Below are 19,383 nucleotides of genomic sequence, written 5' to 3' on the forward strand. Positions count from 1 at the left end.
TTATAAGATAGCTCTAAGAAGCACTGGAGCAGGGCATAGAGTTTGTAGAAAATGCATTCCAGAAATACATTTGGCCTACCCTACTTTTTCACAGGCCTGCCCAAAAATTGTATTGTGCCACTGTGTACTGTGCCACTGTATGCCGCTGTAGCTCGATCAACGTGAGTAAATTCAAACAGAAATCGCTCCTAGGGTTTTTATCAGAACTATGGATACAGATTTTGTGCAATTCTTTTAATTGTTTGTTGGCATCAATTAATAGCTTAATAATGATTAACTGATAAGTAGTGCTGAGCATTTAGTGTTTTTTTTTTTTTAGTTTAGCCTATGAGTAGGAAGTAGACTAAAGAAACAATGTTGTTTGAAAAAGTGTGTGTACCCAGTAGTCATGTATATGAACAATATCTACTAAATGTCACTGTCAAGGTGCATGGTGTAAGACCTGCAAAATAAGGTCGAGTTTAACTTAATAAAAAGTTTCACTGCTGGGGGATGAGGGCAGAGAAGAGCCAGGGCCGCAAGGAGCAGCTGCTGGATGCTTGGACAGATGAGACAAGCAGCTGGCGAGAGGATGCTGGGAAAAGAGCTCTGGTCCGAGTGTACGGTGTAATCATTGGCTTAAGATAGAAAGGGGCAGTAACATTCACAGCTTGGTCTGCCAGTGCAAGTGATTTAAGCTTAATGCAGGCAGCCACTGAGAGTGAGTGAAGGGTGTTTGTTGTCTGTAGTAGTCAAGACGAAAAGTTATGAGGACTTGGATGAGTAACTGTGCAGTCTCTTGGGGGAGGAAGTGGTGGACTCTCCTAAGGTTGTGAATGCAAAATCTGCAGGACCAGGTCGTTGCTACAATGTGTCTCCAGAAGCTCTGCTGGTCGACCAGGCTCACACCACGATGCTTAGCTGAGTGAGAGGGAGACACTGTGGGGACTGGTTTGAAAGTGATTAAAGCATCAATCCACAGGGAACCCTTAGCCAGAAGGTACAGGAGTTTTGTCCTCTGCAGGCCGAGCTTCAGGCGGTGGGTAGACATCCATTCTGCGATGTCAGCCAGGTCTGCAGAGAAATACACCTGCGCTTTGGGTGTCGGGGGAAGAAAATGAGAATGAGAACCGAATGTCCTCAGCATTGAGCATAGCAATGCTGTGACATACCATGCTCAGAGATACCTGGGCCAAGTGTGACAGAGAGAAGAAGGGAGGACCAAGCAACAAGCATTGTGGGACACCGGCCAACAGGGAATAGGGGAAGGAAAAACAATGGCTCCAGGCCACCTGGTAGTACAGCAGGTATAATGCATTTCAGTGGTGTCTGGCATGTTGATCAGCCATCATTTGTGCGTGTTTATTTTTGGTTCCGAATTAAATACTTGAGTACAATTTGCGGTACAATTAACCGCTGCCATCAGTTGAAGGAGAACCTGAATCAGTCTAACCTGTAGAATAATATTTGCATTCACATCTTGTGCATGGTGTATGTTAACAAACCTACAGGAGCATATCTGCGAGATAACCAGGATCACTTTATTGAATTTTAGTATACATTGCATTACTCTGGCATTAATGAATGCTGTGGTGCTGATTTGTGAACTAATAGCAGTTACATAAAGTGCACAGTGGTAAAATACTTGCAAAACTGAGATAGCAGCTTAAAAAGCAGTTTTCAAAGGCACTTATTCAGTGTGAGTCACACAAAGAAGAGATTTATCTAAACATTTGTATGGCACATTCATTTTAAAAGCAGCAAAATGGCACGAAAAAAGATATGCTATTATCCCCTCCAAAAACAGCTTTAGATCTGACATTATGGTAACCTGGTTTTTGATCACATTTTCATTCATTAAGTTTTTGTACAATGGCCATTTTTGGAAACAAATACTTAACATGTTGTATAGTTCCCATGCATGCTTGGCTCACAGTAGCTTCTTTGTCCTGGACCTGCTGACCCATTGTCTGTGCTGGTCTCAGTTCCTGGGCTTGGCTAATCCGTTTTTAAGGAGTTCTTCATTAATGAACTATGACTGAGCTGCTAATTCAGTGCTGGTCTGGATTTGAAATCTCTCGACAGCTGTCTTCTGTAAGTAATTTGTTGGAGGGCCATGGGGTTGGAGGCACGTGCTGAGACTGGCCAGGATTTAGAATCAGTCTTATACTCTGCAAAACCCCCTCTGCACTCAGTAGTTAAGTCTTTTGTTTTGTATGAAAGTACTTATGTGTTCTTCCTGATTGACAGTAACTCTTCCTGACAGTAACACTCTTCATCTCAAAGTAATGCTCTGTGCTTGCCAGTTTTCTTTGTTGTATTGCGTGAATGTACACATGCCTGTGTCTGTCCGTCTGTCTCTCTATATGCCTGTCTGCCGTAGTATCACTGTCTGTCCATTGAAATTTATTATTTGTTTATATTCTTTAAAAAAGATTTTAATTGTGTGCTGACCTGGGTGCACAAATGTGAGTGGGGATAGATTCTGGGACAACCAGGTGGGGGACGGTAGGGTAGACTGAGGAGGCTGCATGGACAAACTCAACCTGTCATCACTGTGACATGTTTGAATAAAGCAGTCCTCCAAGTGGGGGGTGGCGAGGAAGGTCTCGTTTGCAGAAGGTTGTTCCGATGGGCATAATGTCTTGACTTTCATTTTGTGGAGTCTGTACGCCAGGTACTGTACACCATGTTGCTTGCAGGTCATGCTGTGCAGCTGGCTCATTCAATTCCTGCTTTAAACACCGGAGAAAAAGACAGATGACCACTTGTCTCCCATAACAATTGCTGACACTAATTCTGCCTGACCAAAATCAAGCTACAGATCTGTTGTTCAGTTCCTGGATAAACATTGCTAATGATGTACAAGGGTGAAAACCACACTTGAGGAAAGTGGTACTGTCATAAATGCAGGTTCAAGGGACACTCTATTGGTGGGTCAACTTAATATACTTGTGCATAGGATATGTTATTGTGTATGCTAGACCATTCCAATGGTGACTGACCAACATTGTGATATCCTCATTCATAAAAATTCATGCATATGTGTCTTCGTCCGTTAATAAGTTCATGATGCCTGGTCAGCCATATGTAACAATTTACTAATGAAATAGTAAAAAGGTGTGCACATTTACTTTGGTGTCTGTGTGTGATTGTGATCTGGCACCCAATATTACAGTACACTAACATAATAATCATAGTTAATAACAAGTTGCTTTATCTGAGTGAATTAAATGTATTCCCATACATTCTGGTGTGATCTGAATCCTGATTACAATGAGACATTGGAGCACAACCATGTTTAAGTAGAAGTACAAGTTCATCAATGATGGTGTCTTAAACATGTTTCAACATCCAAAATCTGGTTTGCAAATATTCCAAGGCATTAAAAGAGCAAAGGTGAATGTTCTGCAAGCATTTATTAAAAACAAACTGCTCTCACACACACACCCACACACACGGCAGAAAAAAACACTGGTTATTTTATGGAAGTCAGAACGGCTATGGTTACAAAAGAAGATGCAAGCAAGCATGCACATTTTTGTAAGTGCAAACAAAACAACAGCTTTGAAATGAAGTTACAGCATGAAGGATAATTCAGAAAATACACAGAAAAGTTAATGTAAGTCCAATCCAAGATAGTGAACTGGAAATATTTGCTCCACAGCTGCACAGGAATGTAGTCTGAACTAATCATATGTGTATTTCAGCCACTAGATGGAGGTAGAGTTCAATTTAGTACCTTCTCAGTTTATTTCTGCACCTATACTGTACATGACTAATAAAATTGTCTATAAAAAGGTCTATGAAGCAAATATTTCCCATGCTTATATAAATTCTTTGGGATTAAATGGAAGAAATGTGTAACACATGTACAAGCAGTGCTCAAAGTTGTGTTTGAGCACAGATTATTTCTTCTAACCAGATGGGCAGCTTTGTTTCTTCCATCCACTCAGCTGTCTTAGTTTATGATGCTCTCCTTGGTAACTGTGGTTTTTGGGTCTAAACTACAGTTTATGAATATTCATAAAGAGCCAGACCCAAGAGCCTTACATCCATTGCCACCAGCATTACTACCCTTGGCCCCTCCCCTTCATCAGCACTCATAATGATTGATCAAATTAAATCATTTCAGCTTCGCTGGTAGGGAGACAGTACTTTCAGCGCTAATTGTATGGAGCTTACCATCTTGTTTGTCAACACAACATGTAATTATTGTTGGATCAGTATTACACATGCATTGAGACATGGAGGAAGTAAAGCGCACACAGGTGGGTGAGTATTGTCAACATGCATTGCACAAGCTGCCAGCTCGTGAGAAAATACTGAGATGGTTGCCATGCCAGGAAAGTGGTTAGCAACTGACGGACTACATTAACAAGCAGCAATGTCTGTTTCTGTTTTTTCGCTTTTTGCTACCTTTGGTGTCGTCCTCATCCATCTCCCAGTCAGAGTACCGGCACGGCCTGTACCCGTACTCCCGAAACTGTACTGAGGCCCTGCAAGAGGCCGTGTTGTTTGCATTGCAGTTGCCTTTTGCCAGGTACTGACCTGTTCCGAGGTTGCTGTAGGCATGGTTGCCATCCGGTTGGTGTGACCACTGTGGGTCATGGCTCTCGTCGTCCTCGTCGTCGATGACCACCAGCTCAGCCCGAATCGCCCCCTCGTAGCCCAGCCCCTGCTGGTTACCCTCGTCGGGGTCGTCCACTCTCTGATATCCCATGAAGATCATGGTCACGGGCTCCGTTGAGTCCATGTTGATCGGCGTGGCGTTCAGGACGCTGACTTTGGAGTTGTCAGAGTGAGCTATTGCCGACTTCCTGCTCCTGCATTTGGAATCTTCAAATGGTGCCAGTCTGTAATCCTCCCTGTGCTCCAGGTAGGGGGCCTGCCTGCTGTTCTGCCCATTCTTTGTCGACCCCGTTTCGTAGCCATTGGAGAAATGGCTGCAGCCATTCGTGGTGTCCGGCCTGCCTCTGGTGGGGCGCGGAACGTGTGGTGCCAGAGGCCTTGCCTCCCCCTCAGACCGCATGTAACAGAGCTCTGGAGGGGTCCTCTGGTGAGGCTCCTGGAGCCCATGAAGCCCCTGGCTCGCCTGCCCCGGCTCAAACTTCTTGCGGCTGCTATAGGAGCTGGGCTCGTGGTGCTCCTGCCCTGCCTTGGACTTCCTTACCGTGGCCTTCCTCAGAAGTTCCTCTACCTCCGCCGGGGTGAGGTTGTCCACTTTGTTTGGGAGGACCTGGCCCTCTGAGCCAAGGGCATAGATGGACTTCCTCCCATCGTCGTAGACCTTGATGCCCTTCTGCTGGAACTCCCGGTCAGTGACTGCTGCCGTGGACAGGACCTGGCTCTCCCCTGTCCGCAGGTTCTTCTGGACATTGATTTCCATGGCAAACAGGCCTGTGAGGGACAAGCAGCTGTTAAACCATCACCAATGGCTGCATGCACAATGTGTCAGCAGAGATTACATTTTACATTAGGCGGCTAAGTGCCAACTTTCAACTTTAAACATAAACAGTTGGCATGTACTGTGACCTTCACTGTGACTGTGACACTGTGTTCTAACTGACATTACATTCTCAACAGCATTATGTTCTGATGTAATTACATAATCACACAGCATTTGTTCATATATCTGTCTTCTGGCCACACCAATAATGTGGAGGTGGACTACATTATGTAATGCATTTAATCATATAGGACTCATAGAATGGAAAACTTAGAAAGTTTGATGTAAAAACACTTTCTCATGCAAATGCACAGGTACAAGGCCATAACGGTTGTAAAGGCCAACCTATTAGTGACCAGAGAGAGCAGAAGCTTTGAAGGGAATGATCTCATCCTATGAGATCAGTCACAAGAGGTCTGAAGCAAAGTATATTACACAACGTTATGTGTGTCCGTGTGTGAGCTTCATAATGTTTGGAACAAAGACATTTTTTCTTGATTTTGGCTTCGTACTCCACAATTTTAGATTTGTAATCAAATGTGGTTAATGCACATTCTCAGCTTTTATTTTGGTTTCACCATGTAGAAATTACAGCACTTTTTAAACTCAGCCCCCCCCATTTCAGGGTTTTTGTAAATGAAAATAATCACGTTTAGTACTTGTCGCATATCCTTTCTATATACTGTAAGGACTGCTTGAAGTCTGTAACCCATAGACATCACCAGTTGCTGAGTATCTTCTCTGGTGATGCTCTGTCTGGGTTGTACCGTAGTAACCTTCAACTCCTACTCATTCCGGGGAAGCATTAAGTAAGTTTGGCTGAAAGATAATAGGCCTACATGAAATGATGCAGGGTGATGGACAGTGTGAATGGGCAGATCCAGTTTGTGAAATTACAACTGTAGTTTTTATTTTATTTGCCTAAATTTTGCCTTCAAATGACCTCAGAAGCTCTACAGCTTTTTGTGGATAAGGGGCTTGTTACAGTTGGAACCATTTGTACTTATGTTCACAATAGTTCAACAGTCAAACTACCCTGAATTATCCAAATGGAGCCAGCAGGCTCACATTATGTGTAAGAAAAACATTTCATGCTCAGTTAAACAGATTGGAGAACTCAAGGCGACCAAATAATGCTATTCGAATTCCTGCTGATACCTTCACCAGCCTCATTTGGCATATTAATTGAACCCGTAAAACAAACACAGGTGAGTTTTTCTAAAGATTTATCATTAATGCTGCTCCACACAGGACTCTTCATTCAGTTTTCTGTTTTTGTTTACAGAAAACTGGCTTTAGTTTAAGCTTTAAAAAATAAAATCATTCATTCATTTAAAAAAATATTATATTGCAAGGATGATGATGCATTACTTTTTTTAGTCGAATCCTTGACTTCTAGGTCCGTACTTTTCTGTTTCTTCAGGTTTGGGGATTTGTAAGATTTTGGGATGTATGGAATTGCAGAATAAACACCCTGGGCTGGCTCTGCAAGATAAAAAATGTTTCTTTTAGCCTGTTTTAAAGTACAACCTTAATGGCGGGAAGTACAGTAATAGACAAATTTGGTTTTACCTTTCTTGACATCAGCCTTTGCTTCCTGTGATGAAAGAGATGAACAAAACAGAAGAAAAAATATGTTTTGATGACAAGAAAAAATAGACTGAAATACAATTTCGTACCAGTTTATACAAAACAAGGAAAGAACACAGGTCAAAGCAAAGGAACATCTTCAATAACACATTCAAATTCCCATTGAAATAGGTGGCATCTATGGGACAGCCCCTCAATTAACCAGCTGCTGAGCAGAGCTATTTACAGTCTGCAATTACTGAGACAGCCACGGGCACCACAACCTCATTTAAACTGTCAATGAAAATCAATCTATATACCGCAAGTAAATGATATAAAGTAAATCTCCAAAAGTACAGATTATTTTAAAGTGGATTATTTTGCATTAACCCCACTATTACCACTACTGTTACTTTTGGTACTTATAGTAATTGAGGCAATAGGAGCAGATGTAGTATTTGACAATACATGAATACCTTTATTATGTCTTCGGGAGATTTCTCAATGGCTTTCAGTCGTTTCAGGATAAAACCTTCGTTTTTTGAAATCACCATCTCCTGCCTCTCCAGGGCCTCAACTTCTTCCTCCATCCTACACGTGACACATTGAGCATGACGCTGTTACAATGCGACACTGTAGAGCATCCTGGGTCAGAGCCAAAATGAGGATTTGACTTTCTAAAGACATGCATTCAGTCTTATGGAAAAGCAGTGAATGGAAACACAGCAGTGCAGTTTAACCTCAGGTCTGGGTTACCTCTGAATGTTGATCTGCAGTAGTCTGGCTTGCTGCTGGTGGCCCTGGGCCTGCAGTCTCCTGGCTTCCAACTCCTGTGAACTCTGGACACTCAGACCATCCTGGAGCCACTGCTCCCGTAGTGCTTTTTTCTGATTGGACGATGGATGCACATGGTCAACTCCGCCATAATATACTATACACACACCACACAACTCAACATTATATCGGGCAATTCAACTTTATCTAAATATACAAATGATCAATTCTTTTAAATAATATTATTTTCATGCACTACACAAAGAATATCACTAACATATACAGTTGGAAAACAGCCTTAATATTCATTGAATGTAAGTTGTTGATATTGTGTGGTAACAAAATAAGACTTGCTTGTTTCTCTTAAATAAAAATGGCATTCTTTTTAAAAACCCCACCTTTAAGTATTGAAGCTTTAACTTTTCCTCATCAATTTCTGTCCTTTTTTTGGCAATATCCTCTTGAATCTTTCTCTTTTCCTGAAGAAATGCATACATACACAGAAAGTAAACAGACAACATATTGCCTTTCTGAAAATGAGGCAATAGTCTACATCAAACCACCATTTGAAATGGCTACTATAATCAACCTCAAATTGTGTGCTGCCAGAAGCACTGAGCAAGGTTATCCATAGGAGACTGCATCATGACACCAGAATCTGCCCTGACAGCCCTATTGAAAAAGTCAATATTGAAAATCAACCCAAGCAAAGCTTGGATGTATCAAGAAAGCAAGTGGTTCTTTTGCAAGGCAGGTTCGTGTAGTGTTTTGGATGTTAAATGGTTTGCTTTTACGCAAAAACAGCCAAAAAACTACAGACGTCACTTGTTGTATTACGTTTTTGCTAAATAAGACAGTCAGATTGTCAGCAAGGTGAGAGTTTGATTCTTTTCTCGATTTTCCAATGGGGTAAGACAATTTCACTAGTCAAGCAAAAAGTTACTTAAAACAAGCTAATATTTTCCACTTGACAGAATGAAATTACATTTTAAGCCTCATTACAAGACTAAAACACAGACTTTTTTTGCCATGTGACCTTATCGCTTACTCATTGTTTCCTGTTAATAGCTGTGACACGATCCCTGCAAAACACAGACTAAGAGTAAAGTGATACATGTCTACCTTACATCAGTGAGTGCCGCACTGTGCTCCCTCAGGACAAAATGCGAGCGCTACAACGTTAATGTTTAAAACTAATATTAATATTTTCACAGGGAATTCACAAGCGGCAAGAACAGCTGGCCCTTACTTTTGTCTAGACCTTTAAAAATGGGCACTGAAAAGTCCGTCTATACTACAAGCACATTTCTGTCCTTCACCTATTTGAAGCGGAACTATCGGGTTTGCAGGAGAAATGACACAAACCTGAAAACAATAGAATGTGTTCCCCAAAAAGTAGTGAACTGTACTTGTTCAAAGCATAAAACAAGCACCTCATTAAACTTTGTTAAACACTGCGTTAAGCTCCACGTAACAAATCATAACATTATTAATAAATCAGTGCAGTCATAACATTTCACACCTAACACTATTTCTCAATATTAATAATAATTCACAGAAATATATTAAATGCTTATTACCACAAACAGAAGGCAGGAACGGAATGCTGTGTGGTTTATTTTGCTTTGCTTACTACACTCTAAACTGAGTGACCACAACTGGCTATGAAAGCTTATTAATGTAACTGTGTGGCTTTCAACATTTTAAAGTCCCAAGACCGCTAGTGAGCTGGTAAAGAGTATTCTGGTCTAATTTACCGTGATGGCTTGAAGTCGCTCTTTCAGTAGCTGCGCCTCCTCCATGGTGGTCCACGGTCAGTGAGAGGACAGCTGAAGAGGATGTGCAGTTGTCTGCGGTGAGTCTGCGGTGTCAGGGAGACGGGAGAAACAGCCACGTTTGACCGGAGTTTGGCTCTGGGCAGGGGGGAGGGTACCGACGGCTGCTGACTCAAATAGCTGGAACAGACCGCATGGCTCCAGGATGCATTGCATGTCACATGCCCGCCGCAAAGCTTTTCCAAGGATAGGTTGAACGTGCTGGGTGATAAAACTGCGGTCTGTTATTTTTATTTATTGCGTGACGCTAAATGGCAGGTAGTGATGCTGGTGCAATCTCTTTCCAAAGAAGAGAAAGAGGCCACTGCGTACTTCTAGAGATTCTCCCACACTCTGGCTTGGCTTGGTTCTGATTACCAGGGTGCCAAGAGTTGACCACCGCTAAGTGATATATTAATAGTACAGGAAGAACCAGAAAGGAACTGTCAACGTCATGCAGTATCTATTAACGCTGTTGTCATTTTAAAAAAAGCATTATCACTAAGTGACTGCAACTAAGCGGCATCCATTTTGACTTCCACACAGAAGCAAAAGCTTAAAGGTGAAACCATGGACTTGGTGTTAGAGGGCATTCAAATAACAGCTATGAGTTATGAGAAAGGATCATGTTGCTGGCAGGTCTTGTGGATGATACAATGGGACTTCGGAGATTTTTTATGCCAAATGAACTATTACAAAATTGTTCTTCATGTTAAGAACTAATCACACTGTAGTGTTTTTGATTAAAAAATATAAAACACTAAATAAATAAAACTTAAATAAAACTCTTATCTGAAGGACACGGTCCATTTTCAGCAGCAGAAAACATTTGCTGTTGGATATGTATTTCTACCGTTTTTCTTTATTATTTTATCATTAAAATATAATCAAGCTATTTACTTAAGTGCTAGCAATGCTGTGTAATATGGGTTTACAACTACTTATAAAGAAGTCTGAGACCACACTGGAATTCGGGGATTGTAAAATATGAAGAGGAGGCCTTTGGGTAGTTTTACATATTTACATAAAACAAAATTATAGTACTGTATAAAACTGTCATTTAAGGATAAGTAAGATTCTGTATGCCTTTACTAAAAGTTGTGCAGCTGTAATTGAATAGAGGATGGTAAGCATATTAAACAGTAATTCTATTCCATTCATCAGACAGAAGTGCTTACAGAGGTAATTGACTTTGTTAAGGTCCCTGGGAGCAGTCATTGATACTGCAGATGCCACACAGGCAATGTCACTGATCTAAGTAGGGGGGATAGTCCCCAGGCACCCCAGGAATAGTGCCAGGGGTGACACGGGGAGCAGAGAAAGCATGATTTGCAGAAAGCGACAGGACTCCTTCACTGCGTGACCTACGGTGTCAGAGTCTGGATAGGCAGCGCTGTCAGAGGCGGCCTTTCGGGCAGTCACTGCTGCCGCCCCACAGCAGGACCCCTTCCAGCCGTTATATAGCCCGACAGGCTTCATTTGGCGATAATTGTTAGATCTAGGACACTTGGATTCTCTCCCTCCCCCCAACCCCAGTCACTCAAGTCACTGGAGGGCAAGAGCAATTTCACAGAAAGCCTCACAACCAGACACATTCAGAGAGGGACAGAGTCCGACCTTCAGCCAGTAGCGTGCTACTGTCTCTACAGCAGTGCCTCAAGCACCTTACTCAATGTAGGGTATCAGTGATAACATGGCACTACACAAAGCTGAAATAAGTTTTTAACACACTAGATTTCTGCAAATAATTCATTTAGTCATTTGGAGACGGCTTATAAAACTCGGCAGCCGCATTAGACCGTATTTTACCGCGTTATGCCGAAAGCCTTGCGAGTTAATTTTAGCACAGGCCTGACTTTCGCATTGACACCGGCGACCTTTATTCGCCAAAGGGCACACCGGCGCGCTCGCTGCCTCTCCTTTCTTTCGGCGTGAAACACAAAACATCCCGCTCGCCGTCGGCCTGTCTGTCCCGACGTGCCTTTGAGGCCACGCGCTGCGCCCGGAATGCTGACTCGCGGGACACGTAGCGCGAGCCCCCCCCCCCACAGCTGTCCTTTAGATCGGGGGCGAGGGCATATGTCTACTCTCAAGGGGGAGCAGAGAGGTGGAGCAGAGGTTTAGACGTAGGGCCTCTTTCTTATTAGCAATGCGTGGACCGGCTGCCTTTAGTTTAGGATCTCCTCCTCCTCCCCCATTTTAATTCAATATGTAATATCTGTATTTAATCAGATAAGTTGAAAACGTGCTATTTTTGGCATTGTGGTCTGGCCAAGAAGCATGTGTAATGAAAACGTGCCGAGCAGTATGAAGTTTGTACTGATATAATGTACAATCAATATAGGAAATACACATACAGACATAATAGAAATTATAACCATGGTAACTGGCTATGGCAACAAGGCAACTTAAAATAAACTTAAAAGGCAACTTAAAAGACATAATTCATGTATTGTTCATGACTGGTTACATGTACATGCAAAGTTTCATTTTTGTGAAAAATGTTTACAAACGTTTATGATTGTTCATATTAAAAACAATTATCAGGTCAACACAAGGCTCTATTCCAATTGTATTGCTAAAAGAAATTAAGAAAATAAAGATGTCCCACTCAAGGATTCAACAACAGTGATATGAACCTGCAACCTTTTGGTTTCCCGACCCCTTTCACCACACAGCCGCCTAGTTTCTTATGTATACAATTTCCTTATATATGTTGATTCTAGTACATGTTTTACCTGGTGTAGCTAATGCTGTTGTAAACTGATCTTTATGCCTCTCAATCTGCCAAGGTTCTTTTTCATAACCTTGGATGAACTGCAGGTCAGCAAGTACTGTACGGTCTGTGGCTTCCATGAGCTTGCCAGACTTTCCCCAAACATACTGAAATACTCAAACCTGCTGCCCATGTGAGCATCTCCTGACACTCGCTATGTGGACAAAAGTGACAGGGCCATAGCCGTATGAATCAATCTGTAATCTACTGACATGGTAAAATTCATATTAAATGAATGTCTAAAAATTCTAAATTGTGCCAAAGAACGTGATTGCTGCTGCTGAATCTTATAGTCAGTGCAGACAGTGGTCCAGTCCTGAAGATGACCAAAAGTGTCATGAGGAAATTTAGTTTGTATGAAGTGTTAATCCCTGTGCTGGGTGAAAGACGCAGTGGGCAAGTATATGGATCGGGATATGGGTTTAGAAGTGTGCTGGTGAGGACGTATGCGCAGGTGGGGTGGCTCTATGTTAGCAGTTTCCTCACACTTCTGTGGAATCAAGCTAGCTGTTGAGGGCTCCAAGCTGCAGAATCATTCTTAGTACCATGTAACAACATAAGGAAGAACGTTTTAGTCCTTTCCCCCCAGGATATCTCATTCTCTCATTCCTACAATCCGACAAGATGTTTTCTCTTTTACGAGAGGCAATATTACCAGACATGCAGCCATCAGACGGTGAGGCAGGCTCAAGTGAGGTTGTGTAAAAATAGCAGGGCACACAGCTGTGCTGTTACTAGGCTACCATGAATGATCCGGCATATTGCACTTTCAGGTCCAGGTCTTTACAACCTGGGACCTGGGGACATAATGTAGCTACAGACGGCATACTTACTCGGCAGAGTCATTCAATTTTCTAGGCCAATGACACATTGAATGGAGCAGGCTATAAACGTAACTACTGATAATAATAATAATAATAATAATAATAATAATACTTTGATTGATGTTTAATACAAAAAGGCTGCATTTATCAATATGAACATTACTTGTAATACATATTTAATTAACGTTAGCTTTCATTGGATGCCACAAACTGAACGCACCTTTAAATTTGACGATTTCGTTGCGGAAGTAGGTCCTCTCTAATCGTTTAATCACTTGGGGCTTTAGCAGTAAATCTCATGAGGCATCTGCTCTCACAACAATAACGAAACAACATTATCAGTTCAGTCTTTCGTATACATGGACTCATTATATGACAATTAATACACTAGTTTCCAATCTCATTTTAATTCAGAGAACAGTGTATAGGCCCACGCTGTGCGAGGATGCACTTCATTATAACCGAAAAATGTGCAGAGACTGAGAAGTGCATACGCAGTTCGCGCATTGTCCCCATGTTTACTTCGCAACTCCTGTTCCCGTTTCGCTAAATACCTTTCTATTCCAAGTAAAATATTCCATAGACAAAGTACATTTTGTCATTATGCTGATATGGTTATTTTTATTATTTTGTGAACAGAGGCAAAATAACTAAAGTGATTATTCGGTGGAAAATGTTTCTATGTCACTATTCTGTCATTAAGCAATTAAAACCCCGTACCCCTTTTTGGAAACTTCCAGGAGCGTCCAGATTGGACCGATGGCGGAAAGCACGTTTGAAGGTATTATAAGATTATGAGAGACCCGATGAACACCCGATGAAATAACTAAAGTGATTATTCGGTGGAAAATGTTTCTATGTCACTATTCTGTCATTAAGCAATTAAAACCCCGTACCCCTTTTTGGAAACTTCCAGGAGCGTCCAGATTGGACCGATGGCGGAAAGCACGTTTGAAGGTATTATAAGATTATGAGAGACCCGATGAACTCCCTCTCGTTTTTTGTTTTGGCACGCAGTAAATGGCTAAATGTATTTTTTCTCATTGAAAGAGTGTAGAAATCCATAAGAAAACTATTCCCTCACTAAGTGTAGGTAATTTGGAGTGCGCACCTAAGGATAAACTAGTCCTAATCGGAGTTATTCCGAATATTTTCCTATTAATCTGGATCTATTTTGATACTCAGCGTTAAAGTCGCAAAACAGAACAGAATACTCACCAGGAGTATGCGGGACAGTCTTGTTTGGCGCGCCCAAGAGGGTTTTAGTTTCCAATGCGCAGCATGGAGCCCTTCATTTCAGAACGGACACTTCAGGTATCCTGCAGTGGGCTGACAGTTGAGCCTGGGTTGCCAATGACTGACAACTTACCCTTGGGCCAATGAATATAGGTCGCGTGTCCTGTTAAAACAGCCCCTCGGCACCTTCAGCGTCTGTTACAGGCGCACCGTGCGGTCGTGCGCCTGCTAAAAATCTCTCACCAAAATAAATTTACCACAAGAAGTCGGGGTCTAAATTCCCCTTATCCCACTGGCAGCATACAGCTCTCAACACCCCCTAGGAGAAAGGCGCAGACGGCTTTGACAGGCAATTAACGAGTTACTTCCGAATTAACCTCAAAGGCACTGCCGTTACGCCACACTGTCTGAGTACAATAACTTTGTAAGAGTGAAGGGGTAAATCAATACGAATACTAGGCTATCAACGCGATTTACGAGGCTGAATACTGCTATATGCACACCAAAATACTGAATTTCAGTTGACCCCCCCCCCCCCCCCCCACACACACGCACACGCACACACCCACACATACAAACACACACAAATCCACAAAAACAAATACAACGTTCTGTGTGCAAGTTATTTTTTGAAAATTGGTGACCATTTATTTGAACTGTTTTGAATACAAAAGTGGTGCAAATGGACATTTGACCATGCTGAACACAGGACCAGGTTTATCTATGTTACGGAGATAATGGTAATTTCCAAAAATTCAAATAGCTTGCTTTTTATGGGGAGTTAACTAGTGTGTGGTTATATTGGTCAGATTCATTTAGAAAAATACACCACTAGGTCTCAAAATGAGCTCGTACGGGCTTGAATACTCCCATAAAACTGCTAATCAAACGAAAACAGTGTCACAAATCAGACGGAGACAGGTCATGGAGAGCAGGATGGTGTCAGACATGACTGCACTCTAGTCTGTTTACTTGTTCTTGTCTGAAAAAAGAGACCCTCACCACTCTAAAACATTTCCCGCCGACCATCTAATTAATGATGTGCTCAAAGTCTGTGGGGGATGCCATTAGATAGTTGTCCCCCTGGGTTGTTCAGTTATTCACATTCACTGCTTCCTACACACCGTCTGTTGTTGGAAACTCACTCAGGAAACAACTGCTGAAAGTCTAGTCTAGGCTTATTACATGAATATTTTCCAGTTCTGAGCAAAAATAAATGAACAATATAAGAACGTACAAAATTTGTAGTAATCAAGCTACCACAGAGATTATTTCTGATATTTTTAGTGTTCGCCTTCGAGGGAAAGTATTGTAATGTATGTGCCCTGCTGCTCTTAAATGTGTAAAAGCACTTATTCAGTGTTGTTATTACACCAATAACTCTCTCTCTCCTGTTATTGCTTAAAGAACAATTTTAAACACTCAGGCAAGACTCTTAATTATCAGTTAACTGTAATAAATGGCCACAATTTAAAAACAACCTCACCTCCCTTAGTCTACTGTGGGTCTCTGGTTGGGCATGTGCAGACAGAAGAATACGAACATTTACGTGAACCAGAGAGTCAGTGAAACACCAAATCAGCAAATCTGTTTTTCACCTCAAACATGCATACTATTTGCATGACGATAACAGAAATGCAGTGTTTACAGGCTAGGGGAACATTAAATAACCATTTTGCTTCAGGTTAGTGACACAGTCAATGATTTCTTATTAATAATTGTATATTGATGGTGTCATTGTCTGCTAAAAAGCAGCAGTATTATAAAAAATTTTGTGGTCAGTGAAGTGAAGTTAGCAGTAAAAGGTAGTTTGTAGGGAAACTCCTCACCGAGACTGAAATGTTTCTCTCTGCATGGTAGATGTCAGAAAATTTTGGAACGTTTGGTTAAAGTTCTTTTTCTGTTCAGGATGAATATGGCCAGAAAGACAACATGGCGGGCCCCTACAGGGCTAGTGAAAGCAGTACTACACTCCACAATGGCCCCGAAGATGTAAACCTCAAGGCCAGCTGCTTAACCCTCTCCTCCGACCTTGGCCCTCAGTGTGCAAGCATATGAAGACCTGATTCCGATTGAAAAGGTGAAGGCCATTGTTCTGCTAAGCATGCGAATACCAGCTCAGAAAACCTCTTCTCTGCCAAGCTTTTATTTCACAGTAGTCCAGTAGACTCTGCCCCCCTACTGGATTGTGTTAACATTCATCCATAACTAGCAAATAACAGCTGACACTGTTTTATTTTTCATGGTGAGCAATATTTTCATTGATGACGTTCATCGGCTGAACTTTCTGAACTGTAAAAGTACGTTGCATATAACTGTGAGTCAAGGTCAGTACAAATGGTGATTGAATCCAGCATATGATCCCACTCTTTCAAGGGCATATTTGTCAATGTGACATTCACAGCAGTCTAACTTTTAATTAAATCTCTTCAGGTACAAAAAAAAAAAACAAAGAATAGAGGTGAGAGTTTCGCAGCACTGTGGCAGTGTTTTCACAAGCAGTTATGTCACATTACATACAGAATATATGGGGACCCGTGCCACTGGGACTCGAGCTGTGGTCTCAAACATAACGCCAAAGTGTGAGCCCGCATCGTGTGGTGGGTCGAGGTAGCTGGATTCGGTCCAGTTTAGAGCCTGAGTGTTAGATCTGGGCCCTTGTCTGTTTCCTGGCTTTTCCCCAGGACACACTTGGCTGTCACACTGATTTGTGATACCTTAAAATGATTTATTGATTAATTTGATTGTGTGTGTTAGCACATTCATACATCAGGGTGGTGGCTCTTACATTCAATGCATACAGTACACTCAAATGCAGCACAATGCAAAAATACACCCTTGTCTCAGCAGGCCTACTTGACCTACTTGTCCATAATGCACTTGCATCTCTCCTTTCCATGGTATCCCTCTTTCCCAGATTAATGGTGGCATTAAATGCATCTTAATTGTTCACTGGACCCACACCCCAACCATTAACCTGGAGGACAAACCCTGGGGTAGAAGCCCTTGTCTGGTCCATGAGAGTGCCCAAGTCCTGGCCATTGTTTGCCCTGCTGTCAATATGGCAAATGAACTGAACAAAAAGGGGCCTTGCCATTGTCATCTACTGGGACATGCATTAATACACAGCTGGGGGTGCTGAGAGCAGCCATTTTGGGACACCTTTATGGTAATCCTCTCGGTCATTTATTAAATCGTCCTCTCACACAGTGATGGTGGCACCACACCATGCCTCTGTTTTTCAGCCTCCTCCTTATCATTCAGCTTGGGCCTCGTCACGTTTTTCAGTCCTAGACATGCAATTTTTGTTAGGTCATAGGCCGACATGCCCAAATTACACTTACTATCTGCAGAATACAGTAACAGTCATTACAGTTACAATACATTATATTATATTCATTTATCAGATGCTTCTATCCAGCGGGAGAATATAGTACAGGGAAGCAGAAGTGCATTAATATGAGCAATAGTGTTAGACCTGGCTAACATTCCCAGATCAGCAAGTAAAAATATATGATCACAATGCAACTATGCTAATAACCAAAGTACAAACACTAAATGCATACAGAGTGCATCCAAGAAGATAAAGCCCCAAGAAGAGAAGCATAAAACCAAGAAAATATGACCTAAAACCATAAAAATGCCATAAAATAAATTAGTACAATTTAGCTAAATTGCTAAATTACCACCCACCTCTACCCTCAAGAGGCTGTCTGCCTCTTGCCAGGCTATCATTGTAAATACAAATTTGTTCTTAATTGATCTTCCTGGTTTAAAAGAGGTGCAATAAAACTAACATAAAATTTAAAAGGAGGGTGTACTATGGGGTTTGTATGGGAGTGGAAGCAATATGCAGTCAGAGGAGGTGGGTCTTTGGGCTGTGTTAGAAGATAGCCAATGATTCTACTGTCGTGACCACTTCTGTCCGGATAGATCTGGCTGGATTGTATAGTTTGCATGTTGAATTGAGGTAAGATGGAGCCATTTCATTCACTGACCTGTAGGCTAGTACCAAGGCTGTAAACTTGATGTGAACTGTAGCAGGTAGCCAGTGAAGTGACATAAGTACGCTTGGGAAGACTGAAGACGTCACGCATCTATGTCCTGTATGGGCTACAGGGGTTTTTGCGGTGGAAACAGGGAGGCTGGTGAAAAAGGACCTGCAATAGTCCAGGCATGAGAGTACTAGGGCATATACTAGGAGCTGGGTAGAGTAGGTGGTGAGGGAGCGATTGTCAAATAAAAAGTGCCATTATGTATCATGTATGTATCATGCAGGGTTCATGTTTCAAGCAAAATTTAATATGGTTGCAGTAGTTTTAAGTAATTTAAAGTTGCTGAATTCATAGATTTTACAGGTTAATGAGGACCAATGAGGGTCTTATCATGTCATACCAAGTGAATATTGTTGTCAGCCTTTATTTGTACAATATGTATTTCAATCACATTTGTCCTTCAACATTTTTACCAAAACCTGAGACATTAATGTCAATTCTCAAATGGATATGTAGTTCTCCATTTCATTCAATGGGCATGACATATGCAATGTTCCCCATGTTATATTTTGGATTTGAAAATTTAGCTACAGTTTTCATCACTTTGTCCAGGAAAATGAGTAAAACCAGTACAGTACATATGTCCTCTGAACTGAGAGAGAGTCCACTCTGAAATCTGATGCCAGTGCTGACTAGGATTCTTGGCTGTTGGGTCTTACCTTCTAAGAGAGGCATTTGTTGAAGCTGTGTGAAACACATCATGGCTGGTGCAGAATGGATGTGATTCTGTACATGCCATTACAGCAGTGCTAAACACATTATTGTGTCAGAACAGTCCCTCCTGTACAGATCTCCTGATCTGTCATCTGTCATCTGGGAAATGCTGTAGCTCATTCTGTAACCTGTAGAAGTCCCACCTATGGTTGATATTAACATGATCCAGAATAAGCCAAAACCATAGGACGCA

The 19,383-nt window shown here is 41.8% G+C and overlaps 1 protein-coding gene across 2 annotated transcripts; it reads right to left on the minus strand.

The window, feature by feature from the left end:
- Window positions 1-1,537: 1,537 nt before the first annotated feature.
- Window positions 1,538-14,735, minus strand: palmda (palmdelphin a). 2 transcript variants are annotated; one of them, XM_035422986.1, is made up of 9 exons: window positions 14,404-14,735; window positions 9,529-9,632; window positions 8,170-8,250; window positions 7,754-7,884; window positions 7,474-7,588; window positions 7,001-7,025; window positions 6,800-6,913; window positions 4,531-5,379; window positions 1,538-2,714 (listed from the first exon to the last, which is right to left on the minus strand). In XM_035422986.1, the coding sequence occupies exons 2-9, from the start codon at window positions 9,571-9,573 to the stop codon at window positions 2,701-2,703; spliced, it is 1,374 nt and encodes a 457-aa protein (XP_035278877.1). In that variant the 5' UTR covers window positions 9,574-9,632; window positions 14,404-14,735; the 3' UTR covers window positions 1,538-2,700. The 2 variants fall into 2 exon arrangements, with proteins under 2 accessions (XP_035278877.1, XP_035278878.1); XM_035422987.1 differs by having other exon boundaries at window positions 1,538-2,711; window positions 14,404-14,734.
- Window positions 14,736-19,383: the final 4,648 nt, after the last annotated feature.

This window comes from Anguilla anguilla, chromosome 6 (genome assembly GCF_013347855.1).
Source record: "Anguilla anguilla isolate fAngAng1 chromosome 6, fAngAng1.pri, whole genome shotgun sequence".
Lineage (NCBI taxonomy): Eukaryota > Metazoa > Chordata > Actinopteri > Anguilliformes > Anguillidae > Anguilla > Anguilla anguilla.